The sequence below is a fragment of the Oncorhynchus mykiss genome, chromosome 6, assembly GCF_057628025.1.
Source record: "Oncorhynchus mykiss isolate SJ-2025 chromosome 6, ASM5762802v1, whole genome shotgun sequence".
In the NCBI taxonomy this organism is placed as follows: Eukaryota; Metazoa; Chordata; class Actinopteri; order Salmoniformes; family Salmonidae; genus Oncorhynchus; species Oncorhynchus mykiss.
In genome coordinates, this window is record NC_143027.1 from 72658623 (window position 1) to 72685144 (window position 26522).

The 26522-nt window shown below is 44.1% G+C and overlaps 4 protein-coding genes across 5 annotated transcripts; 1 reads left to right on the forward strand and 3 right to left on the reverse strand.

Moving 5' to 3' along the window:
- Positions 1-10844: 10844 nt before the first annotated feature.
- Positions 10845-14489, reverse strand: LOC110526534 (succinate dehydrogenase assembly factor 2, mitochondrial). Its single transcript, XM_021607582.3, has 4 exons — positions 14323-14489; positions 13388-13611; positions 13009-13118; positions 10845-12802 (listed from the first exon to the last, which is right to left on the reverse strand). Exons 1-4 carry the CDS (start codon positions 14347-14349, stop codon positions 12672-12674), a joined length of 492 nt encoding a protein of 163 aa, XP_021463257.2. The 5' UTR covers positions 14350-14489; the 3' UTR covers positions 10845-12671.
- Positions 14460-18637, forward strand: LOC110526532 (cleavage and polyadenylation specificity factor subunit 7). Of its 2 annotated transcripts, none has more exons than XM_021607580.3 (9): positions 14460-15238; positions 15592-15801; positions 15972-16075; positions 16491-16636; positions 16746-17100; positions 17225-17346; positions 17523-17670; positions 17772-18006; positions 18193-18637. In XM_021607580.3, exons 1-8 carry the CDS (start codon positions 15155-15157, stop codon positions 18004-18006), a joined length of 1404 nt encoding a protein of 467 aa, XP_021463255.2. In that variant the 5' UTR covers positions 14460-15154; the 3' UTR covers positions 18193-18637. The 2 variants fall into 2 exon arrangements, with proteins under 2 accessions (XP_021463255.2, XP_021463256.2); XM_021607581.3 differs by having other exon boundaries at positions 14695-15238; positions 17228-17346.
- Positions 18636-20026, reverse strand: rpb10 (DNA-directed RNA polymerase II 7.6 kDa polypeptide). The gene is given in 3 exon segments (NM_001165063.1): positions 18636-19245; positions 19409-19527; positions 19932-20026. Coding segments are annotated over 2 exon segments (204 nt in total). The 5' UTR covers positions 19504-19527; positions 19932-20026; the 3' UTR covers positions 18636-19136.
- A 1408-nt stretch (positions 20027-21434) lies between these two features.
- Positions 21435-24989, reverse strand: LOC110526535 (uncharacterized). Its single transcript, XM_090238798.1, has 2 exons — positions 24775-24989; positions 21435-23932 (listed from the first exon to the last, which is right to left on the reverse strand). The coding sequence occupies exon 2, from the start codon at positions 23874-23876 to the stop codon at positions 23562-23564; it is 315 nt and encodes a 104-aa protein (XP_090094924.1). The 5' UTR covers positions 23877-23932; positions 24775-24989; the 3' UTR covers positions 21435-23561.
- Between the last annotated feature and the right edge of the window lie 1533 nt (positions 24990-26522).

Consider the following 26522-nt stretch of genomic DNA (forward strand, 5'->3'; position numbering starts at 1 on the left):
TTAGGGTCTTAGTGGGTCTTCAGGACCAGGGCTGTTTCATTACAGACCAAACCCCCTCTGCTCTGTCCTGCTCCTGATGTTAGATAGTTGGGTGTTAATGGGTCTTCAGGACCACGGCTGTTACAGACCAAACCCCCTCTGTTCTGTCCTGCTCCTAATGTTAGATAGTTGGGTGTTAGTGGGTCTTCAGGACCACAGCTGTTACGGACCAAACCCCCTCTGTCCTGTTCTGTCCTGCTTCAGGACCAGGCTGTTCCATTACTGGCCAGACCCCCTCTGCTCTGTGCTGCTCCTGATGTCATCCTGGTGTGACCTGTTCCAAGATTAAGTTTCTCTCTCATCACACAGTGGGCTGAAGGATAGCTACAAGAGTAATAATATCAACTAAACCTATTTTCTGTTTACATTTGACTGTTTATTTGTGTTTACTAAATGTGTGTGTGTGTGTGTGTGTGTTTGCAATGTGTGTATGAGTGTGTCAACATCTGACTGTTTGTGTTTACCGTGTATGTATGTGTGCTTGGTGTTCACTTTTGCCATTTTCATTTTCTTAATATGGAATCTGTTTTTTGGCTGTTTTTATTCTGTATAAAGTAATTTAGATGTTCAGTTAATTATTTATGTTGTCGCTGATCGCTAAGGAGGAGACGCTAATGATTACTGGGATGTTGGAACGTGACAAAGGGCATGTGTCTACTTTCTATTTGTTGGGGTTTTATGGGTTGGTTGGGGAGGGGGCCATAGACATTCGAGAATCTGAGTGAAGAGAGAAACAAAGAGAAGAGAGAGAGGGGAGCTCATTACATCTGACAATACCACATACAGCATATTCTATTCTAGCCCTCTTCTGTTGGGCAGAGGGACCGTTCACTCAGGCCTGTGTGCATCAGGGGCCTTGTGTTCTGGTTTACCATTTAATAGGTGGCTTACAGAACCACAACATGCTGTCCCTCCGCTCTAGGTCTGGCCCAACACACTGTCCCTCCGCTCTAGGTCTGGCCCAACACGTCCCTCCGCTCTAGGTCTGGCCCAAAACGTTGTCCCTCCGCTCTAGGTCTGGCCCAACACGCTGTCCCTCCGCTCTAGGTCTGGCCCAACACGCTGTCCCTCCCCTCTAGGTCTGGCCCAAAACGTTGTCCCTCCGCTCTAGGTCTGGCCCAACACACTGTCCCTCCCCTCTAGGTCTGGCCCAACACACTGTCCCTCCGCTCTAGGTCTGGCCCAACACACTGTCCCTCCCCTCTAGGTCTGGCCCAACACACTGTCCCTCCGCTCTAGGTCTGGCCCAACACACTGTCCCTCCGCTCTAGGTCTGGCCCAACACACTGTCCCTCCGCTCTAGGTCTGGCCCAACACGCTGTCCCTCCCCTCTAGGTCTGGCTCAACACGCTGTCCCTCCGCTCTAGGTCTGGCCCAACACGCTGTCCCTCCGCTCTAGGTCTGGCACAACACGCTGTCCCTCCGCTCTAGGTCTGGCCCAACACGCTGTCCCTCCGCTCTAGGTCTGGCCCAACACGCTGTCCCTCTAGGTCTGGCCCAACATGCTGTCCCTCCGCTCTAGGTCTGGCCCAACACGCTGTCCCTCCGCTCTAGGTCTGGCCCAACACGCTGTCCCTCCCCTCTAGGTTTGGCCCAACACGCTGTCCCTCCGCTCTAGGTCTGGCCCAACACGCTGTCCCTCCGCTCTAGGTCTGGCCCAACACACTGTCCCTCCGCTCTAGGTCTGGCCCAACACGCTGTCCCTCCGCTCTAGGTCTGGCCCAACACGCTGTCCCTCCGCTCTAGGTCTGGCCCAACACACTGTCCCTCCCCTCTAGGTCTGGCCCAACACACTGTCCCTCCCCTCTAGGTCTGGCCCAACACGCTGTCCCTCCGCTCTAGGTCTGGCCCAACACGCTGTCCCTCCGCTCTAGGTCTGGCCCAACACACTGTCCCTCCGCTCTAGGTCTGGCCCAACACGCTGTCCCTCCGCTCTAGGTCTGGCCCAACACGCTGTCCCTCCGCTCTAGGTCTGGCCCAACACGCTGTCCCTCCCCTCTAGGTCTGGCCCAACACACTGTCCCTCCCCTCTAGGTCTGGCCCAACACACTGTCCCTCCCCTCTAGGTCTGGCCCAACACACTGTCCCTCCCCTCTAGGTCTGGCCCAACACGCTGTCCCTCCGCTCTAGGTCTGGCCCAACACGCTGTCCCTCCCCTCTAGGTCTGGCCCAACACACTGTCCCTCCCCTCTAGGTCTGGCCCAACACGCTGTCCCTCCGCTCTAGGTCTGGCCCAACACGCTGTCCCTCTAGGTCTGGCCCAACACACTGTCCCTCCGCTCTAGGTCTGGCCCAACACACTGTCCCTCCGCTCTAGGTCTGGCCCAACACGCTGTCCCTCTAGGTCTGGCCCAACACACTGTCCCTCCCCTCTAGGTCTGGCCCAACACACTGTCCCTCCGCTCTAGGTCTGGCCCAACACACTGTCCCTCCACTCTAGGTCTGGCCCAACACACTGTCCCTCCGCTCTAGGTCTGGCCCAACACGCTGTCCCTCCGCTCTAGGTCTGGCCCAACACGCTGTCCCTCCGCTCTAGGTCTGGCCCAACACGCTGTCCCTCCGCTCTAGGTCTGGCCCAACACGCTGTCCCTCCGCTCAAGGTCTGGCCCAACACGCTGTCCCTCCGCTCTAGGTCTGGCCCAACACGCTATCCCTCCCCTCTAGGTCTGGCCCAACACACTGTCCCTCCGCTCTAGGTCTGGCCCAACACACTGTCCCTCCACTCTAGGTCTGGCCCAACACACTGTCCCTCCGCTCTAGGTCTGGCCCAACACGCTGTCCCTCCGCTCTAGGTCTGGCCCAACACGCTGTCCCTCCGCTCTAGGTCTGGCCCAACACGCTGTCCCTCCGCTCTAGGTCTGGCCCAACACGCTGTCCCTCCGTTCTAGGTCTGGCCCAACACGCTGTCCCTCCACTCTAGGTCTGGCCCAACACACTGAGACTAAGACAGACGAGGTCTCCATACGTCAGTGCTGACGTACTTCAAAACCCCACTGTGACACACATGCTTTTTTGGCACAAGGTGCTCTTAAACAACACCCCTCCCCCTCTCCTCCTTATGCTCTCACTCCCCAAGTGTCACAGAGAAAAGGTGAGACAGACAATGATCATCACCTCATTTGCATCACTGCAATCTCCAGGCAGAGCAGAACATAGCAGAGCACCTACCTGCTCCTAAAATAACTGGGAACAGAGTCACCGCCCTGCCTCATACTGAGCACACAAGCAAACGATACATCATTATGTATGCAAACGCAGCATTAAATTGAAAAGATCAGCTAGAATAGGAAACACAGATAAAATGGCATGATACAGGTGAAAATTAATTATTTGTTTTACTTGATTTCCCTGAACTGAAAATAGGTCCAGAAGCCAGGTATGGTCCATTTGCCTGAGGCATTGAGCTTGGAATCTTAGTAGAGTCCTTCCTTGGCCCTAGAAAACCGCAGTAGCAATTCAAAACACAGATCTAAATAAATATGAAAACTGATCAGTGGTCACTCAGATTGAAATCACCCTAAATGTCTGATTAGTGCTCTCTACACAGATATTGGTGGAGATACGAGGAGGATTGTCCAAAATAGGTCAGGATTTTGTGACATTGTATAAAGGATTAATTAAAATTGTGTATGTAAAAAGTTTTCATTGGGGATGTTGATATCTGTATGTCCTTGACATCCCTTTGTCCCATCTCTTGCTCTCTTCTGTTCTCTCTTTAGTCACACATCTGTGGGGTGCACAATCTTATATATCAACCATTTATTTTTTTGAAATCTGTACAGTGTATAAATATAGAAATGTGTACATAAAAATAAGAAACTTCTAAAATTGTTTTTGTTGTTTTTCTAAAGCTGATTTACTGTGGTATTTCATAGTGGCTTGTGGCTTTCTCTCCCTATTTGATTTCCATCAGAGGAACTTAGTAAGGTTTCCAACTGTTCCCACTGGCTAGTACTAGTTGAAACAGTAGTTCTGTTGCAGTAAAAACACTGTTGTGAAGAGTCAAGTCTGAACCTCGCCTTCAAATCTGGCCTTCGACTTGAACGTCAAATTCAGTTCATAGAGGAATGATATACTGTACATACACTGCTTTTCTGTCAAACCAAGCGGCATCGATTCCTTTAATTAGATGTTGTTTACTTTCATATTTTCACGGCTACAGTGCCTTGCAAAAGGATTCACCACCTTGGCGTTTTTCCTATTTTGTTGCATTACAACCTGTAATTGAAATTGATTTTTATTTGGATGTCATGTAATGGACATACACGAAATAGTCCAAATTGGTGAAGTGAAATGAAAAAAATTACTTGTTTCAAAAAATTATGAAAATTCTAAACAGAAAAGTGGGGCATACATATGTATTCACCTGCTTTGCTATGAAGCCCCCAAATAATATTCTGGTGCAACCAATTACCTTCAGAAGTCACATAATTAATTAAATGAAGTCCACCTGTGTGCAATCTCAGTGTCACATGATCTCAGTATATACAGTTGAAGTTGGAAGTTTACATACACTTAGGCTGGAGTCATTAAAACTCGTTTTTCAACCACTCCACAAATTTCTTGTTAACAAACTGTAGTTTTGGCAAGTCAGTTAGGACATCTACTTTGTGCATGACACAAGTAATTTTTCCAACAATTGTTTACAGACAGATTATTTCACTTATAATTCACTGTACCACAATTCGTGGGTCAGAAGTTAACATACACTAAGTTGACTGTGCCTTTAAACAGCTTGAAAATTTCAGAAAATGATGTCATGGCTTTAGAAGCTTCTGATAGGCTAATTGACATCATTTGAGTCAATTGGAGGTGTACCTGTGGATGTATTTCAAGGCCTACCTTCAAACTCAGTGCCTCTTTGCTTGACATCATGGGAAAATCAAAAGAAATTAGCCAAGGCCAATAATTGTAGACCTCCAAAAGGCTGGTTCATCCTTGGGTGCAATTTCCAATCGCCTGAAGGTACCACTTTCATCTGTAAAAACAATAGTATGCAAGTATAAACACCATGGGACCATGCAGCCGTCATATCACTCAGGACGGAGACGCCTTCTGTCTCCTAGAGATGAATGTACTTTGGTGCGAAAAGTGCAAATCAATCCCAGAACAACAGCAAAGGACCTTGTGAAGATGCTGGAGGAAACAGGTACAAAAGTATCTATATCCACAGTAAAACGAGTCCTATATCAACATAACCTGAAAGGTCGCTCAGCAAGGAAGAAACCACTGCTCCAAAACCTCCATTAAAAAGCCAGACTACGGTTTGCAACTGCACATGGGGACAAAGATCGTACTTTTTGGAGAAATGTCCTCTGGTCTGATGAAACAATAATAGAACTGTTTGGCCATAATGACCATCGTTATGTTTGGAGGAAAAAGGGGGAGGCTTGCAAGCCGAAGAACACCATCCCAACCGTAAAGTACGGGGGTGGCAGCATCATGTTGTGGGGTTGCTTTGCTGCAGGAGGGACTGGTGCACTTCACAAAATTCACACAACTTATTGTGGGAAGCTTGTGGAAGTTAAACAATATAAAGACAATGATACCAAATACTAATTGAGTGTATGTAAACTTCTGACCCACTGGGAATGTGATGAAAGAAATAAAAGCTGAAATAAATCATTCACTCTACTATTATTCTGACATTTCACATTCTTAAAATAAAGTGGCGATCCTAACTGACCTAAGACAGGGAATGTTTACTAGGATTAAATGTCAGGAATTGTGAAAAACAGAGTTTAAATGTGTTTGGCTAAGGTGTATGTACACTTCCTACTTCAACTGTATATACACCTGTTCTGAATGGCCCCTGAGTCTGCAACACCACTAAGCAAGAGGCACCACCAAGCAAGCGGCACCATGAAGACCAAGGAGCTCTCCAAACAGGTCAGGGACAAAGTTGTGGAGAAGTACAGATCAGGGTTGGGTTTTAAAAAATATCCGAAACTCTGAACATCCCACAAAGCACCATTAAATCAATTATTAAAAAATGGAAAGAATATGACACCACAACAAACCTGCCAAGAGAGGGCCGCCCACCAAAGGAGGGCATTAATCAGAGGCAGCAAAGAGACCATAGATAACCCTGAAGGAGCTGCAAAGCTCCAGAGCGGAGATTGGAGTATCTGTCCATAGGACCACTTTAAGCCATACACTCCACAGAGGTGGCCTTTACGGAAGAGTGGCCAGAAATAAGCCATTGCTTAAAGAAAAAAAATAAGCAAACACATTTGGTGTTCGCCAAAAGTCATGTGGGAGACTCTCCAAACAAATGGAAGAAGGTACTCTGGTCAGTTGAAACTAAAATGTAGCTTTTTGGCGATCAAGGAAAATGTTATGTCTGGCACAAACCAAAAACCTCCCATCACCCCGAGAATACCATCCCCACAGTGAAGCATGGTGGTGGCAGCATCATGCTATGGGGATGTTTTTCATCGGTAGGGATTGGGAAACTGGTCAGAATTGAATGAATGATGTATGGCACTAAATTCAGGGAAATTCTTGAGGGAAACCTGTTTTAGTCTTCCAGAGATTTGAGACTGGGGCGGAGGTTCACCTTCCAGCAGGACAATGACACTAAGCATACTGCTAAAACAACACTTGAGTGGTTTAAGGGGAAACATTTAAAAGTCTTGGAATGGCCTAGTCAAAGCCCAGACGCTAATCCAATTGAGAATCTGTGGTATGACTTAAAGATTGATGTAAACTAGCAGGAACCCATCCAACTTGAAGGAGCTGGAGCAGTCTTGCCTTGAAGAATGTGCAAAGATCCCAGTGGCTAGATGTGCCAAGCTTATGGAGTCATATCCCAAGAGACTTGCAGCTGTAATTGCTGCAAAAGGTGGCTCTACAAAGTATTGACTTTGGGGGGGGGGGGTGAATATTTATGCACGCTCAAGTTTTCTGTTTTTTTTTCTTATTTCTTGTTTGTTTTGCAAAGAAAAAATATTTGGCATCTTCAAAGTGGTAGGCATGTTGTGTAAATAAAATTATAGTAAATCAAATTGGTAGCTAATCTAATGAGTAGCAACATGATAGAGCTAGCTCAGTTTGGACTCAGACCAAAGTAAAGGGACTATACAGGAGTATGTTTTGACTATTTTTTACAGGCTGTAAAAGGGGTTTCTAAGTGCTGGTTTACACACAGTTGTATTAATTTGTCCTTTTCTCAAGTGTTTAAAAAACACCACAACCCACACACATTGCTTCCCACACAGTTCATTCCTTATGCTCACACACTGTAGTTTAAACCAGAACCACAAGAACAGAATAGATCTTCAGTCTTTTACAAATCCACTTCCTACATACATCTGCCCTACTCCCTCCTTTGGGCTTCTTTTTAATACATTTTATTTTCAATAGTTCATTTCAACTATTGATCTTTGACATATGGTTCATTTTGAGTCAACTACAGAAACCCTGTTAACTCTGAGCATGAAGGAGAGGGGATGTGTGCATGTTCGTGTTAAGTATTCTAAACCGGTGCACAACAGAAGTTTTTCCTGACCACATGACCTTGAAGGAAAATTAGCCCTGAATACAGGTTATTAGTAGTAGAATAGTGAAACTACTACAGTATTTTTTCTTTGTTGTACAGCTCCCTTCCTGCAGGCTTCTCTCAAGTACAGAGAGAATGAGAAGACATGTTGAGGAGAGGGAGAGAGAAGGTGAAGAAAGAGAGAGGGGTACAATTTTAATTCCAGGGGAGCAGAGATTGGCGGTAGTGTAGAGCGGAGGATAAAACTGAGAGCTGTCACGACACAGAGACACAGCGCTAGAAGAAGACAGGAACACGTCGGCCTGGAGATGGGGAGAGTGGGCGGCTGTGGGCGACAGACAAATCCACACTCCAAACAAGCTTAACGGGAATGGAAAAACATGAACTGTGCAGCACATGAAAGCCTGATATGTAGAATTCACAGGTGCGGCGTATCATTTAATAGTGAGAGAACAGGGATAAATGATATTACAGTCATTTAGTAGATGCTCATATCCAGAGCGACTTACAGTAGTGAGTGAGTACATTTTGGTAATGGTCCGCCATGGGAATCGAACCCAAACCCTGACGTTGAAAGCGCCATGCTCTAACAACTGAGCCACACGGGACCATTGCCATGTGAGGAAAAGGAAACGGGACCATTGCCATGTGAACAAAGGAAAGTGCACATTGAGTTTGTGTTTGATTAAAGTCACACCCACATGATCTAAGTTTACCTCATGCAGTACAGGAAACGATATGTTCAGATACACGTGTACAGACGCTCCTACAGAATGTGCTCTCTGAACATCCACATCAGACAACTGTTTCTCAGCAGGTTTCTAATTCTTTCCAATTAAAACCTAATCAAGACAAACAATTAAGAAGTAAGATGATAAAGAAATCAATTGAAGAAATATGAAGATACAAACTTGACACAGGCCAATACATCTTTAACACTAGTGGTGTTGGAAATAATGACACCCAGATGAGTGGCCGAACACAAAGTTATACAGACAGACTGACCATCAGTCAGGTTAATAGCCAAACACCGGCAGAGACAGATATAAAAAAGGACAGACAGACAGAGGTCAGAAGATGTGTCCAGTCCAAGTCTCTGAAGTGGGACAGACAGCAGCTGACATCACAAACACACACCCAGCATCTCCACCTCACCCTGTCCATGCAGGAGCTGTACGTAAAATGATTTTGTGTGTCAATTTAATCTATGATCAATTGTGTGCAGATCACCACTTTAACGCAGAAGATTTATGCCACGTGGTTTTATTATTTTATTGCCAAATGAGGAAATAGCCTGGGTACAGACTATTGAAGACTACTGAAGTGTGAATTGTGTTTGTGCTGGTGAGCTGAAACTGTTCCCTCAGGTGATGGACATCATCTTTTAAATCATAAATGTCTTCTGTAATCGCCTGAGTGTCCAGCACAATGGTTCTGGTGACTTGCGGGTAGAACCAGGCAGAGGGAAGGCTTGTCTCATTTCTGTTCTAAATCTCTGCACACCCCCTAGCCAAAGGGCACCTTATTTCCGTAACCCCTTATTGTTCTCTTTTGCCTGACCTTCGGCATAGCAAGGTGCCTGAGAGCTATGACTGTGCCAAGGGCTAACATATTGTGTGTTGTCTCTTCGTGTGCAGGGCAAATAAAAATAATTCAACTAGCAGGCCTCCAGTTGTGGCAGCGTCCTAATTAATAGTACACAACGCAGAACGAACCACGCTACATGTGCTTCAGGGCAAATACAATCTGCAATTTAAGTACTGATACTACACTGCTCAAAAACATAAAGGGAACACTTAAACAACACAATGTAGCTCCAAGTCAATCACACTTCTGTGAAATCAAACTGTCCACTTAGGAAGCAACACTGATTGACAATAAATGTCACATGCTGTTGTGCAAATGGAATAGACAACAGGTGGAAACTGTAGGCAATTAGCAAGACACCCCCAATAAAGGAGTCGTTCTGCAGGTGGTAACCACAGACCACTTCTCAGTTCCTATGCTTCCTGGCTGATGTTTTGGTCACTTTTGAATGCTGGTGGTGCTTTCACTCTAGTGGTAGCATGAGACGGAGTCTACAACCCACACAAGTGGCTCAGGTAGTGCAGCTCATTCAGGATGGCACTTCAATGCGAGCTGTGGCAAGAAGGTTTGCTGTGTCTGTCAGTGTAGTGTCCAGAGCATGGAGGCGCTACCAGGAGACAGGCCAGTACATCAGGAGACGTGGAGGAGGCTGTAGGAGGGAAACAACCCAGCAGCAGGACCGCTACCTCCGCCTTTGTGCAAGGAGGAGCAGGAGCCCTGCCAGAGCCCTACAAAATGACCTCCAGCAGGCCACAAATGTGCATGTGTCTGCTCAAACGGTCAGAAACAGCCTCCATGAGGGTGGTATGAGGGCCCGACGTCCACAGGTGGGGGTTGTGCTTACAGCCCAACACCGTGCAGGACGTTTGGCATTTGCCAGAGAACACCAAGATTGGCAAATTCGCCACTGGCGCCCTGTGCTCTTCACAGATGAAAGCAGGTTCACACCGAGCACGTGACAGACGTGACAGAGTCTGGAGACGCCGTGGAGAACGTTCTGCTGCCTGCAACATCCTCCAGCATGACCGGTTTGGCGGTGGGTCAGTCATAGTGTGGGGTGGCATTTCTTTGGGGGGGCCGCACAGCCTTCCATGTGCTCGCCAGAGGTAGCCTGACTGCCATTAGGTACCGAGATGAGATCCTCAGACCCCTTGTGAGACCATATGCTGGTGCGGTTGGCCCTGGGTTCTTCCTAATGCAAGACAATGCTAGACCTCATGTGGCTGGAGTGTGTCAGCAGTTCCTGCAAGAGGAAGGCATTGATGCTATGGACTGGCCCGCCCGTTCCCCAGACCTGAATCCAATTGAGTACATCTGGGACATCATGTCTCGCTCCATCCACCAACGCCACGTTGCACCACAGACTGTCCAGGAGTTGGTGTGTGCTTTAGTCCAGGTCTGGGAGGAGATCCCTCAGGAGACCATCCGCCACCTCATCAGGAGCATGCCCAGGCGTTGTAGGGAGGTCATACAGGCACGTGGCCACACACACTACTGAGCCTCATTTTGACTTGTTTTAAGGGCATTACATCAAAGTTGTATCAGCCTGTCGTGTGGTTTTCCACTTTAATTTTGAGTGTCACTCCAAATCCAGACCTCCATGGGTTGATAAATTTGATTTCCATTGATAATTTGTGTGATTTTGTTGTCAGCACATTCAACTATGTAAAGAAAAAAGTATTTAATAAGAATATTTCATTCATTCAGATCTAGGATGTGTTATTTTAGTGTTCCCTTTATTTTTTTGAGCAGTGTATTTGACACTGACACACTCACAAACTCCCACTCACCAGCATGCAGCCCAAACACACAGAGCAAACATACACACACACTCGCACAAACATTATGCACAGCAGGTGCACCCATTCACACCTGATACACTTTTCATTATAGCCAGGTCTTCATACGTTTACTCATTCATGGTGAAAGGAGAACCTTGCCTATTAATTATGAATCATCTTAGCCTGAGTAACTGAGCTGAAAGCTAATTACAGACATCAAGGACACAGGGCAACCCACATTAAGCTTAGCTATATTAATTGTTTTGGTGCCTGCATCTCTGCCCTTAAGAGTGAGTATTGAGCTTCATGTTTTTGAATCTGCATTCCCAGTACATTACCTGGGATTAGCAGTGTGCAGTTGAGGTGCATAAAGGGAATGAAACCGTAGTTTTGCTTCCCCCTGGTGTCCATGCATTGACAATGTAACCCAAATTTGTGCACATTTCAGAGAAATTTGCTTTTTTGTGCGTAAGGAACATTTCTGGAATCTTTTATTTCAGCTCATGAAACCAACACTTTACATGTTGCGTTTATATTTTTGTTCAGTATAGTTAACTCACACATCCGTGTACTACAGTCATTATTTTCATTTTGTGTTGAAGGTCTTATGAATAAGGCCGGTGATGCATGTGCATGTAGCTGTAGGAATTATCCTTGTCAATGAGGTACATTTCTCTGATAAATTGAGATCATTAGCATTCTCTGAGGGTGTTTTCACACTTGGTCCTTTTCAGAAAAAAATGTGTCGCTTACTTTTTAGTGCAGTCTGATTGTCTGAAACCCCCAAAGGAACTCAGACCACTCATAGAGCCCCCGAAGCGAACTTAGACCATTTCGAGAGGTAGTCTGAGTTCGGTTCGAATGAATTCCACGGTCCGGCTCCCTTTTTAAGGCTATGTGAACATAAAGCTCCCCAGATTCGCTTGTCATTATTCCCGCACCACACACTAGACTGCAGCAACACCGTTTTCCCTGCAATTGCCCCTCGCATTGGTGCCACAAATTAGATAAATTAGGGGGGGACATGTGCTATTTAAGGATATTGATTAGCGATTGTCAAGGAAGCACAGAAATGCCATAATATGCGTTTAGTTTTTAGTTCAGAATTTTTTTTTTGCAATATGTGACCTATAGGCTAAGAGCTTCTTACGCTGTTTATTCGAATGTGGGGTTTGAATAGTGTGAGGAGACGATAACATAATTTGGTAAAAATCACAACATAGGGTAGAAAATCGATTCTACCTCTTAAAGGGGCAGTGGCCTACAATGGGTGTAAAATGTTCTACAGCATTATCTTATCGGCAGTAATTATTCTGCAATTTAGTATGTTACCAATAATATTTACATGTTAATAGTATCTTCTAATTATTGTCTAATTTTTAACAAAATGCAATCTATTAGCTTCCAAAATGTAAGTAGGTATATGGTATATCTAGCTGTCCGATAGCATATTCTGATGGAATGGCTTGTCCTGCACTTTGTAAAAACCCACAGTGCATTGAATGAATGTTGGAAAAAGATATTGGTTCCTTTCTAAACATAGCAATGTGAATGCAAAGAGGACTCAGACAACAAAATAGGTGAAGTGAACTGGCACAGGAGTTAAGTCCTCGTTCAAAGGTAAGGGCAGTGTGAATACAAAGAGAACAGATCTTTTGCTTATTTTTTTACCCTCAGAGTTCACTTTAAAGAGGACTGAGATCAGTTATTTTAAAGAAGACTATAATGTGAAAACACCCTGAGAGGGATGTGTCAGCCAGGCTTCACTGGCTCCCCTTGTCCAGGTATTCCAGGTTGGGTGCATCCAGCCTTTGTTCCTGATCTTTGTTCTTTGTGAACTCCTTCAGTAGATCCATGATTTCACCTGCGTACACATCAGGTACAGGCTGGGCCTCTGTTGAGAGGAGGGAAAGACAACACATATTCAGTTAACTTCAACTGACATTTCATATCTCATATAGAATGGGCAAGTCAGCAGATCAGTTTGAAAATAAGAACTATTTCTAAACAACAGTATAACTAACTATTATATGGCTTTGCTTGCCCTGGTGTAGATCAGAGTGGATAATCACAGATAAGACAATATCATTATCTCCTCACCTGTTGCCCAGTAGTAGATGTCCCAGTCGTTGCTAGGCTCGTTGATCAGTCTGTCATACTGTCTTAACTGGGGCTCGTTCATTGTATTAAGATATTGTTTGGCAAACAGGCTGAAAGGGGAAAGACAATTTGATTGCCATGTGCAAGTGTATGGTTTTGAGACATGTCCAAGACTCAGATACACATATTGTAAGTTGCACACTATAATTAAATCATGCCTCTGCCACTGACCACAAATATGCTGCCTATCCTTAAACCTGATGGTTTATACATTTTTTATCTATCGTGGGCTCTATCATAGTATGAGCTTTGCTCAGGACTAAAAAGAAGACTAAAATCAATACTAAAATATATACAGTATGATTAGTGGTCCACTCACCTGAGCAATATGCAATTCTCCAGCATGCCCCTCTTTCGGCTTTGGAAGAGCAGGCGCCGTCTCTTGATGTCCATGGTCTCACCATCCTTCTCTGTCCAGGGGGGCAGGGGGATCTCAATTATGTCACCCCTAGAGTCATCAGGTGCCTCTCCTTTGTAACCCCGTGTAGTTACTAGTTCTACCACAGCTGGTCTCAATGACTCCTGGCATACCCCACTTACCAGCTGGACAAGATAAACAACATCATTACCAACAACTGGACTGACTGTACACAACAACATGGAGATGGTTTTAATTATACATATGGTTAGTAGATGTTATTGCGAGTGTAGCATAAGCATTTCGCTACACTCGCAATAACATCTGCTAACTATATGCATGTGACCAATAAAATGTGATTTCATAGTTTAATTGCTAGAAAAGTAGCTTACAATGACTGTCCTGTAGGGTACTCACAAGTCTGACTGGCAAAGATCATAGCGCCCCTAGGCTAATTCAGATGACAGTACGAGTGAAGAGTACCCTTGTCCTTGTGCATAATTTTACCTAGCTAGCTACCACTATGTATGAAATGGACTGCTGTTCTTGCCAAGCCTACTTCCTTTAGCTGCAAAACATGAGGTTGGTTGCATAACATTATCTGCTGCCCTCCCATGTGGTATGGTTGCACAAGTGTACCTTCATATCCTACACAACTTTACCGTTCAGTTTGAAAAGAGCGAACAGAAAATTACTTTCAAACTCAGTAGTAAACTACAGTAGGTTTATGGGCAAACTTGAGTTAGCTTCAGTCAGAATAGACAGCATTTCTAGCCAGCCTTGACATTAGTTATCTAGATAGCAAACCGACAGTATAAAACAAAAAGTCAATGAGGATACAAGGTTAACTCAGATAGTCCGTGTAGCCTCACGTTTGTATTCAAAATACGACTCACTCTTTTAGCAACGAGAACAGACAGCATTGTGTCTTTCTTCCTTGTGACTGCTGAATCCTGATGTAACTGTTCTTGTTGACTCGAGAGTAACCAGTGTCCTAAAATTATACAAGTCCCTGCTAGCCAAAGACAGTCACATAATTACAAGGGGAGCACAGCAAGAAATGTCCGCTCTAGCTTAGGGAAATAATTGGCGCCATATTGGTAAGGGCAATTATTACTTATTCCAAATTATTCTTGAAATGCATGTTAAACAATATGAATTGTATCAACATGTCACACATTTACATTATATATTCACGTATGTAACAACATATATTATTTAGCTGATAGCTAAAAAAAAAAAAATCGGAACGTCGTAATATCATGCCTGATTCACACCGGAGATATTTGAAAGATGCACTCCTCGATTCCGCTTCTGTTCTGATGTAGCAGCAACAAGCTAGCTGAGTGCTTACCTGAGTTATCAGTTTTTGCATGCAGACTTACATTACAATTATATCACATTTTGAAAGTATAATATTTGTTGACATTTTAATCTGGGTTGGTAATTTCTTTGTTTGCCTTTGGTATTCCGTCCACGCCAGTTTCCCTGCAAGGGGAGGGAATGCTAGCTAGCCATTTAGCGAACGTTCGCTACCTAGCTATTTAGTTCAATATTGCGGTGCTAACTGGGTAACGTTAGCCAGCTGGACTAGCAACATCAATAAAACATAGATGCCCGGAAAGGTGCAAAACATGCACTTTTAGTTATTTCCTTGCCAAGTGTCGATTGCTGAGAGAAAACGTTGCTAACGTAGCCAGAGGCTGCACTGCCAACCCAGGACTCGGGATGGCGGCTAAAGCGGCCGATGGTGGTGGTGCAACTGACCTCATAGACATCTACGACGAGAAGTTCAGTCAAAACAACGGGGAGGTGAGACAGGCCGAGAGCGATTATGATAAGTGCTGTAGACATGAATAGTTGTGAGAAGCTAAAAGTGAATGCAGAAGGTTATTGAAGTGGGAACTAAAATAACTTGTTGGATGAGGTTGTTTGATTTTTAGCATGATCAACATGTCTATCTTAAATGAATTAATGTAAATAGTTACATTTAGAGTATATGATAAGTCATACTATTCAATTTCTTAACCTTGATATCAACAATACAAATGTGGCGGTTAGTGTTCTCTTGTAGTTTGTCTGATTCTTCAGGGATGGTCATTGTGAGTGATAAGCTAGGCATTGAGGGATGATGTATATCTTCTGTCTATCTTCTCTCTATATAGGAAGGAGATTTTGCAACAACGGCAGAGGCAAGTGATCTTTATGATGACGTGCTCACTGGCTCTGTGAGCCGGGAAAGGAAATTCTCAGAGAACGCTATGCCTCTCAGCAAGGACCAGCCGACGAAAGACGAGAGCAAACCAGCAATACTGTACACTTACAGTGGAGTGTGGAACAAGAGACTGGCTGTATATGTGGGCAACTTCTCCTGGGTGAGTCTCCCACCACCACCATTATCTTCAATCCAGTCTGCTAATCTATTAGCCTATGTTCTGTAATGAGATACAGCCACCTAGGCCTATTACCTTTCTGTCCCTATCCTTAATTTTTACCCATCTTCTCCCTCTTTCTCGCCTTTGTCTTCCTTTACCCCTCTCCTCAGTGGACCTCCGACAAAGACCTTATTAACGTGGCGCGCACCTTGGGTGTGAAGGACATTGTGGAGATCAAATTTGCTGAGAACAGAGCTAATGGCCAGTCCAGGGGGTGAGAGTTAGGCCTATCCACTGGGCATCATTCTAATCTAATGTGATCTATTTCTTCACTGTTTATTAACTGGGTGTTTTGTCATTTCATGACTGGGTCTGGCCATGGTGTTCTAGGGAGACCTGGAGACAGACACCTATTGAGTCAAATTAGTCTTCAAATAAATATGATGCTCCAGTAGCTAAGCTAAATACAGATCTTACAGATGACTACCAATGTTTTATTTATTATCTGTGCATGATCCAGAGCCAAAGTGTTGTCTCCAGACCCTGAAGAACTGGACAGGGCTGCTCTGGTGGTCTACTGATGGCTAGTTGATTATGTTGTGATGGCCTTTCAAAGCTCTGAAATAGCCTTTCTTTCCAGCTGGTAACATTAAGTATACTAGCTGATATTTGTCTTTTACTCTCTATAGATACGCTGAGGTAGTGGTGGCCACAGAAGAGTCATTGCAGAGGTTGCTGGAGACATTGCCAAATTGTCATGTTAATGGAGAAAAGGTGGACTGCCGCTTTGCCACACGCCAGAATCTTGCCGTGTTTGAAGCCCAGGCTAATAAACGTAAGCACACATCTACTTACAGTAAATAAATAGGTGGTCAAGTCTTTCTCGGAAGCGATATCCAATACTGCCATAGAAACAAAATCAAACTGTACCTCCTTTTCCATAGGTGTCCCCCAGCGCTCTAACTCAAAGGAGTCGTCAGATACTGGGGATAAAAACACCTCCATCTCCCCTCCTGTGCTCAACCAGAACCACTCCACTGTCCCTCACACTATCCAACCCCAACACATTCACAACAAACCTCCCCCTCTGTCAGTCCCATACTTTAGGCTGCCTCCTCCTCTTTTCCCTCATCTTCCCCCACACATCCCTCCTCCCCCCATGCCCCACCTTTTCCCTCCACCACCTCTACGTCTCCCCAGCCATCCTCCACCCTCCCTGCATCTCAACCCCGCCTTCTTTCCTCCAGCACAACATGACAACTACAGTCAACAACACAACACACCGTACAACCGGCACAGGTGAGCTCATCCACTGTACTTTATATTATGGAATGTTTACCAATTAATACAAAAACATGTCTATCACAAGTTGTATGGATATGTATGATGATGATGATCAGTAAGGGAGTGTTTCTTTCTCTAGCAGCAGGGACAGTGAAGCGCCCACACCCCAAATGCCAGAGGGAGAGTTTGATGAGCTGATGAACAGAAACAGAGCAATCGCCAGCAGCGCCATCACCAAGGCTGTGTCTGGAGCTACTGCCGGTTAGACCCTCACTGAAAAATGCCTACAGTAGACACTCAAATACAGATTCATGATGATAAATCTAGACTAGAGACCAGACATTTACATGTGCAGTACACAATGCAGTACACAATGCAGATCATGGTCATCTTAAATCCTGCTATTGTAATAAACTCTGTAACCTCGCCTCATGTAGGAGACATGCCCCTGGCCATTGAGACGCTTTTGACTGCCATTGCTGTCATCAAGCAGTCAAGAGTGTATGGGGACGAGCGCTGTCGAGCGCTGGTCACCTCTCTGAAAGACTGCCTCTTTTCCATCGAGAGCAAGTCTTACGGCTCCAGGTCAGTGCTGGAAAAATTGTTCGTACCTCTCATGGACTGTTCTTTCATCACAAATGGAAATTGTAATGTGGCCTCACTCCTAACTTGTTCTCTCTTTGTAGGAAAAGACACCGTTCCCGTGACAGAGAACACCGTTCCCGAGATAGAGAGCGGGACAGGGAAAGAGAGCGGGACAGAGGCAGGGAAAGGGAAGAGTCCTACAGCCAGGAATGGGAGGCTGCAGGAATGTCCCGCCGGCACCGAGAACGCTCCCTAAGTGGGGAGAGAGATGGGAGAGACCGGGAGCGTGTTCGGGAACGAGATAGACATAGGGAGCACCGCGAGAGGCACCGCTAGGTAAGCTCTCTGGCCCTGTCGTATCTCCAACACATCTCCCCTCTAATTCTGTAATCTACAGACTACCACCACTTACTCACATCCTGAAATACACCACCACCTCTAATTGCCAAGCACCAGTTTTTTTTCAGTCAACCTTTTGTATTTATGCACTCCTGACAGAACTTTTGTCTGTGATCTTTTCAGGACATTCTAGGTTGTCTTTGTCACTGTCAGGCTGAGTAGGAGGGGAGGCAGGACTTTATTTCTGCACCAAGCTGCTTAAAAGTCTGGGTTAATGGATGAACTGATGGTGAGACAAAATGAATGTCCATAGCCCCCCCCCCCCCCCCCAAACCTACTGCCCCCATCTCCACGTTTCCCTGGTATTCAGCAGCCACCAAGCATTTTACCTTCTAATCTTGGCCATCACCAACCCCCTCTTTCACAGTGATACTGTCTTTGTTATTTTATTTTTGATTATGAATTGACCGTTTCAGGGTTGTGGCTACAACTTGTTGTTTGACACACCTGCATGCACAAAGCAGAAGTACATGTTTTTTATATGTTGAACTGTGTAGTGCTTTTTTTTCCCCTCTTCCCCCTTCTTTTGTATCAAATTTGAACTGATTAAAAAAGGCTGTTAAAATGAGTTGGAACAAGTGTTTATTGCAAAAAGAGATTGTAACAAGTGGACCAGGTAGTTTTCATTGTCTGACCCGTGCTGCTTAAAGGGGTTGGCCTACTGTCTTATTTACGCAATGTGAATTACATGGCTTCACTTCAATCCAATAAGGCTACAGCCACTTGCCATGTTTTTGTCAGGAAGCAGCAGGAATTCAAAGACGCCTAGTGAAATGAGCCTTGCCTACCAGGGTTCATTGTTCTCTCAGGATACAGAGTGCATGCGAGAAAGTGAAACTAGGTCACTGAGCCAACAAAGAAGCCATATTAAAGAACTGACTCCGCTTTACAAAGCCCTTATAAGTGAGTAGTATTTATTGCTTTATTCAACAAAACATTTACGATTCAAACCAGGTGTGAAAATAGTCTCTTGGATGTCAATCCATCAGGGTGCACTGCTTCACTGGCAGTCAGCCAGGGCTTGTCCATAAATAAGCCATGATTCTTGTATGTGGTTGTTGTATCCATCATTTCTCCAGGGGTGCATAATTCAGCAACTTCTCAATGAGGTCTACATGAGCCAGCAGCATCCTCCGACAGCAATACCTCTTCAGACCAAGAGCATCAAGGGCATCACTGCCAACCAAACAAATGGGAGACACTGGAGTTTGTAATAGGTTTGTCAGGAGTAGCCTATGTAGCTACTAATTAAATAAGTGAACACTACAATTTGGAGAAAGGGATTAATTTTAGGGAAATACAATGTAAACAATGACCACAGCAGACATGAGTCGCTCACCCTTCAGTGTATTCAGCTTGAAGGAGGCCAAGGTACGCCTCCCATTTATTCCCAACGATTTTCCCACAGGTGAAGCACCGGACCGGGATAATCATTTTGATCCGATCGACTGCGGGGCCCTGAAAACAAATTACGAAAAAATGTATGCACTCTACTGTAAATTGCTCTGAATAAGAGCATCTGCTCACGTGTTAAAATAAAAATGTAGTTAATGTTAACAACCTAGCCAGCCAACGGCAGACTTGAAGAAAAAGGTAGATATTCAACGAAAAATGCATAACTACACGAAACCGCATAGCCTATCAATTTTGTAGATAACTTACTTTGTTTTACTGACGCTCAGTCTTAGCGCGAACATGTCAACAAGCATGCTATCTAGCTACACAGTACAAGCTAGCGCACACGTTTTCAAAACCGTTGCATGGAGCTAGCTAATTAACCCAAAAGTGTTAGTACACAACACAGACATGCTTTATATCATGGCGAAATAGAGACTCAAACAATAAAGTAGTTATTGACTCACTGTAAAGTAAAATATGTTCCGCAGTAACCCTTGCAAACAGACAAGAAAGCACACAGGAAGAACATGTAGCTAGTTAGGCTAACGCGCGTCGCTCCTCCCTCAATACTGGGGCCAGTGTTGCCAACTCCTCAGTAAGGAAAGTAGCTATTGGCTGTCCTAGAAGTCGCAAAATTACGTCACCTAATTTGCACAATTGGCAATGTGCATGTAATTGTGATGGATGCTGTAGGAGAGAGGGAAAAACGTCGTGGGAGAGACAAAAAGTGAGTAAAAAAAACACCCTAAATATGTTTAGAACTACAAATGAACTTTATTCTGTCGGTTCTTGTTTTTTTTTATGTCACAATTCCAACCCTCCTTTATTTTATTTTTTTGTTTTTTTGTTTGGTTTGTAACCTTATGGTCTACTTAGCAGCCTACAAAAAAAAAACAGTCTGGATGCGGAGGGGTGAACATCTCCTGCTCTGACTGCAGCTGGGAAGGACTGCTGTGCTACGACTGGGTGAGTGCTTTGGGACTGGGTGGGGCCCACTGCTCGTTGAGAAGAGTGCGGTGAAAGCGCGTATCGTTCTTAGTCTCCAATAACACCAGAAAAAGTCGCTAGATTTGTCGCTTGTTGCTTTTTTGAAAATGTGTCGCTAGAGGAGTCTGAATACACACTAATGACAAAGTCACTAAGTTGGCAACTGACTGGGGCATGTCCAGGGGCTGAAACTTTACAGAGGGTTCTAGAAATGTTGTAATTGAATGAGCTGCGCCTCATTCATAGCTCCATTTAAATTTATACTGTTACATTGATGCTGTTGACCCGGATTACTGGTTGCTGCGGAAAAAGGAGGAAGGTCAAAAGGGGGGTGAGTGTAATGGATGTGAAACGGCTAGCTTAGTTAGCGTGGGCGCTAAATAGCGTTTCAATCAGTGACGTCACTTGCTCTGAGACCTTGAAGTAGTAGTTCCCCTTGCTCTGCAAGGGCCGCGGCTTTTGTGGAGCGATGGGTAACGATGCTTCGAGGGTGACTGTTGATGTGTGCAGAAGGTCCCTGGTTCACGCCCGGGTATGGGCGAGGGGGATGGTTAAAATTTATACTGTTACATTTAGAATACGACTCCCCCTCAGTTTTCTATTTTGGACTAGTCCAATACTAGATTCAAATCATGAAATCCAATTTTATTGGTCACATACACATGGTTACTAGAATACTAGATTCACATCTGGAACTGGCTAATGTATCTCTTTGAGAATTCAGATTTTTAAAACAGCACAATGTTTAGAAACCCTATTGGCCAGCATGATAACATTTAAAATGTCTCCTTTTCATGACCGCTAACATGTGAATGGTGGACATAATACAGCCTATAGCCAGTCAGTCCTATTCATATCAGTGATGATGGAGGAAAGGAAACAATGAGAGGAGTGCTTCAATCTCAACACAATGAACCCTAGCTATTTCTATTGGTGGAGAGTGTAGGACACAAAATTATTCACAGCTCTCAAAGAGACCCTTTAGTCTATGCAAGAGCGTCCATTGCCTTTAATAAAGGTCAAGTCACAAGACAACCATTTGGATTTACACAAGGAGCTTTGGGGGGAGGGAGTGTGCAAGAGGGAAAATATGTCATAGGGAGCTGGGATATCAAGAAAATATAGGTTTAATCCCCATCATAATCACCAATATCTCATCATCATCATCTGGTTCTCATTCTCCATTTACAATAGTATTACCCATCAACATTTCACCATCATTGCCATTTATTTTAATATCATACAGAACATGTGCTAAAATGTGAAGTCCTACTGGAATTATTGCATTTATACGCTCTTTGAGACCAAGGAAAATAACTGCTAGATTTGATTTAGTACTCTGTGACATGATGACTAGGCTATTTGAACATGTGTTCGCAGAATATGTGTCTGTTCTGTTGCTGTGCTGGAGGTATTGATATTGCATCATGGTACGCTACATGCCAGTGTTCAAGCAAGATGTTTGATTGGGTGTTGAAAATCTCGTAGGCCTCTTACATATAAAAAAAAAAACTGTTTATGTTATCAAAAATAGGAGAGCTTCTCTGTAATTAATAGGGAAACAAAAGAGGAAACAATCTCAGTTGATCTACTAAATAAATCCATCTATTTCTCTACTCCCATCAATAATGTATGCTTTCTACTTGAATTCTAGGTTCATCAAACTATCAAAAAATATTACAAAATACACCGTAATGCATGTATTATCATTTCATCATACTTTCAATGCTTTCCTGGAGGTTGGAGATGGATGTAATATATTTGTGTATATGCTGATTTGCTGAGCATGACTGGCCAAGCTACCACATACATTGGTACACCACATATTGCATGTAGAATATTTTCATTCTGAATCAAAATTCATACAATGTACAGTACTATTACAGTAGCTGCACAGTCTCTCGCACTAACACTCTCTAACATGTATGGTCTTCAAATAAATAGAGGCTACACTATTGCTCCAGAGAAATTGTAGTAAGCAAGCTGTTAATACATTTGACAAATGGACACACCAAGGGATTTCAGTGTTAACACACAGGGTTAAAATATAATATATAATATTTTTGGCAATAGGTTTGGCAATTTAGTGTATATGCTTTTGGTTTATACTCCATTTGTGTCACCAGGGCAGTAAACGCAGGCAGCCAGGCATAACTTTGACTATAATCTCAATGTACATATTGATTTGGGATATAGGGGCAATTTGACTATGAAATGTTATTACCTCAGCATCAGTAGAGACTGAAATGGAAGTGTATCACATACAATTATTTAAGTTACTTCATCTGTCACACTATCTGCCATTACTGACATCACACACAGCCTTCCCTAAAACATGCAACTTCCCCTGAATTGATATAACGATATCTCCTGGTCTAAAACCGTTATTCAAAAGGGTTCACATCTAATCTGCAGGGACCAGGTATTTACAGCAAAAGCAATACGAGCATAGAAATAGCACATACTAGGCACCAGGGTTGGGATCAATTCCATGTAAATTGCACTCCAAAATTCAAATTCCAAATGTTCTATATTGAAAATGATTCAAGAGAATTGGAATTTCAGTGTACTTCCTGAATTGACTGGAATTTAAATGAAATTGACCCCTAACCTGCTAGGCACTCACAATAGTATGTTTAATATACTTCATACTTCACTTCATATGACCTTTTTCAAATCAAACAATATAAAGTTGCTGCATTTCAACTTCTAATTTATGTATTAGTAGACCCAGAAACATCAAAATGTTTATCGGTGCATACTGGATAAATAGGGTGTTCAAGTACTGTATATATGTGTGTGTCCAGTGTAACTGTTGGAGTGCATTTGTATGGTGATTAAAAGCGTGTAGCCCTATAATAAGTAGGTGCAGTTAGAGAGGTGGAGCAAATTCATGCGTGAGTATACTAGCAGGGGCCCAGAAATATATTTCTTGAATGTTCACTGATGTTTTTATTCACTACAAGCAAGGTCAGGCTGAAATAAACTTAAGAAGCAAAGTGACTCCCCATCCCCCATCTCTACCAGCTGCATGATAGTCTATGAACCAATCAGCAAGTGACTTGTTAACCCATCAACCAATAGGTTTTTATGATGAGTGGTGGTGATTAATTTCTTCTTGCCAACAACAGTGCCCCCAACAGGATGGCACCAGCAGCGATGATGGCACCACCAATGAGGAAGGGCTTCAGGCTTTCCAGGGAGTCTGTGCTGGCCTCTGCTGCCTCCTCCCCCTCTGGTGCCCCCTCTGGTTCAGCTGAGCCATCCTCCACTGGAGGCTCTTCCACAGGGGCCGCTGGGGGTGGAGGCTCTACTGGAGTGGGGTCAACCTTTTTAGGGGGAGCTGTCTCCTTCTTCTCCGCCTTCTCTGCTTTAGAGGATGCCTTGGGCGCTGGTGCCCCGCTCTTAGCCTTAGCTTCCATGGATCCAGAAACAGGTGGAGTTGGTCAGAAGTGTCTTTCAGGTCAGCACTGCTTTACTGATGGAAAACCGCAAACAGAGGCAGACAGATAATCACACAGATTAGACTCTATCTGCTCTACTGTCCCTTGGTGTTATTATACAGACAGGGAGCATCAACATACACAGGAAGTATTTTACACCTCCTTATTCACTGCAGAATGAAGCATCATGTCATCATGTAGCTTCATATCAGTAGAGACAGGGCCATCATGTGACCTTGACAGACAAGATGACATAAACAGAACCACATTATCCCTGCTATATACATTATCTGGTTTGTTTATTACATCTGTAGAGCAAACTTCCAGTGGAAGCAACACTTTAAGTCCAGCATCCTGTCAAGAGCAATCTCATGGGAAAGTTAACTGCACGTTTTGTAACAGACGGAGTAATCACGCTGCTGCAGCTGTTAAAAAAAGAGCCCAGTTGAGAGGTGCATGCATGTCTTCTGCACTCACCACACTGTCTGATGTGTGTTAATCCAGTCTCAGCAAGCAATAAATATTCTCTGTATATTTATTTATTTCTCTCTCCCTGTCTATCTCTAAAATGGCATGAGTCATACATTATGTACTGTTAATGGAGGTCAAGATGGAGGAAAGCAGACAGGAATAAGGAGAGGAGAGAGTAATAACATAGTGGAGATACAGAATGATCCAAAGGCAGGAAAATAAGAAAGAGAGAGAGAGAGAGAGAGGAATTAAAGAAAAAACAGAGATACTAAAACGGATGCATCTGAGGATGCTCGATGCTGGCACAGGATATGAAGATAGGAGTTGCACAGGCTGTGATAATCCCATTGACCAAAATACTGAAATAGCATGAAGGGTGAGGAGGTAGAAATCTGAGAGTACATACCCTCAGGCTATTCTGTTCTCCTCTCCAACAGCTCTGTAACAATGGCCGGAAGGATGGAGGGATGGAATTGCTGCTCAAAAGCTATCAGCCGGAACTCAGTAATGTCCTCAAGACAGAGAGTGAGAGTAAGTAGAGAGATGGAGGGCACAGTGAAAACAGAGGGAGGGAAAGGAGAAGGACTGGGATGTACCATCTGGGCTGCAAACAGTGGGGGTGTCTGTATCTTTAGACTGCATTGTGTCTTGGTTCAATTTACTGTATCTCTCTCTGCCTCGCCCTAGAGCTTAGGATGTATTTTTTAAAGTAAATTCTTGTCAAATTCTTGTAGAAGCCTACTATACTAATTACTACAATAGTAATTCAATTGTATATACTGTACAAATATATAATAGAAAGATTTGCATACCCAATGCGTGGCATCATGCTGCCTCAAAATGTGTGTATTTGTGAGTCACATTTGTAAAGGGGAAAATGTGCTTGTTTGTGTGTTTCAAATTTTATCTCAAGTGTGTTCAGTACATGGATTTAGTTGAGTACTTTCTTGCACCACTGTCTCTGACTTTATCTAAATAAAATATCTCCCTGTGATGCTAAGGGGATGACATCATTCAAATAATACAGCCCTAGTTCAGTCAAATACTACTGTGTGCCTACATTGTCATTTTTGTCATTTAGCAGACACTCTTATCCAGAGTGACTTAAAGGAGCAATTCGGGTTAAGTGCTCTGCTCAAGGGCACATCAGCATATTTTTCATCCAGTCTGCTCTGGGATTCAAACCAGAAAACATTTGGTTAGTGGCCCAACACGCTTAACCGCTAGGATACCTGCCTACCATTGTATTCTACCGACACTGTGATTATTGAGCTGTCGGTAGACCATTCCATTCTTGTGGGCCGGCTAAGGAGTATTGGTGTCTCTGATGGGTTTTTGGGCTGATTTGCTAGCTACCTCTCTCAAAGAGTACAGTGTATAAAGTCAGAAAATCTGCTGTCTCAGCCACTGGTTGTCACCAAGGGAGTACCCCAAGGCTCAATCCTAGGCCCACGCTCTTCTCAATATACATCAACAACATAGCTCAGGCAACAGGAAGCGCTCTCACCCATTTAAATGCAGATGATAGTATTTTACTCAGTGGGCCCCTCCCTGGATTTTGTGTTAAATGCTCTACAACAAAGCTTTCTGAGTGTCCAACAAGCTTTCTCTACCCTTAACCTTGTTCTGAACACCTCCAAAACAAAGGTCATGTGGTTTGGTAAGAAGAATGCCCCTCTTCACAGGTGTGATTACTACCTCTGAGGGTTTAGAGCTTGAGGTAGTCATCTCATACAAGCACTTGGGAGTATGGCTAGACGGTGCAGTGTCCTTCTCTCAGCACATATCAAAGCTGCAGGCTAAAGTTAAATCTAGACTTTGTTTTGCCTATCGTAATCGCTCCTATTTCACCCCAGCTGCCAAACGAACCCTGATTCAGATGACCATGCTACCCATGCTAGATTATGGAGACATAATTTATAGATCTGCAGGTAAGCGTCTAGATGTTCTTTACCATTAGGCCATCAGATTTGCCACCACTGCACTCTATACTCCTCTGTAAACTGGTCATCTCTGTATACCCATCGCAAGACCCACTGGTTGATGCTTATTTATAAACCCCTCTTAGGCCTCGCTGCAACCCTCATCCTCCACATACAACACCTGTTCTGACAGTCCCATTCTGCTAAAGGTCCCCCAAGCACACGCATCCCT

Coding starts and splice junctions, on each gene's coding strand:
- LOC110526535 (XM_090238798.1), bottom strand. CDS start 23,876: ATGGAAGCTAAGGCTAAGAGCGGGGCACCAGCGCCCAAGGCATCCTCT.
- LOC110526534 (XM_021607582.3), bottom strand. CDS start 14,349: ATGCTGTCTGTTCTCGTTGCTAAAAGA. Junction 13,612..14,322: donor CTGTTCTCGTTGCTAAAAGA/GTGAGTCGTATT, acceptor TATCTTGTCCAG/CTGGTAAGTGGGGTATGCCA. Junction 13,119..13,387: donor GAGAATTGCATATTGCTCAG/GTGAGTGGACCA, acceptor TTCCCCTTTCAG/CCTGTTTGCCAAACAATATC.
- LOC110526532 (XM_021607580.3), top strand. CDS start 15,155: ATGGCGGCTAAAGCGGCCGATGGTGGTGGTGCAACTGACCTCATAGAC. Junction 16,076..16,490: donor GCTAATGGCCAGTCCAGGGG/GTGAGAGTTAGG, acceptor TACTCTCTATAG/ATACGCTGAGGTAGTGGTGG. Junction 17,101..17,224: donor ACACCGTACAACCGGCACAG/GTGAGCTCATCC, acceptor TTCTTTCTCTAG/CAGCAGGGACAGTGAAGCGC.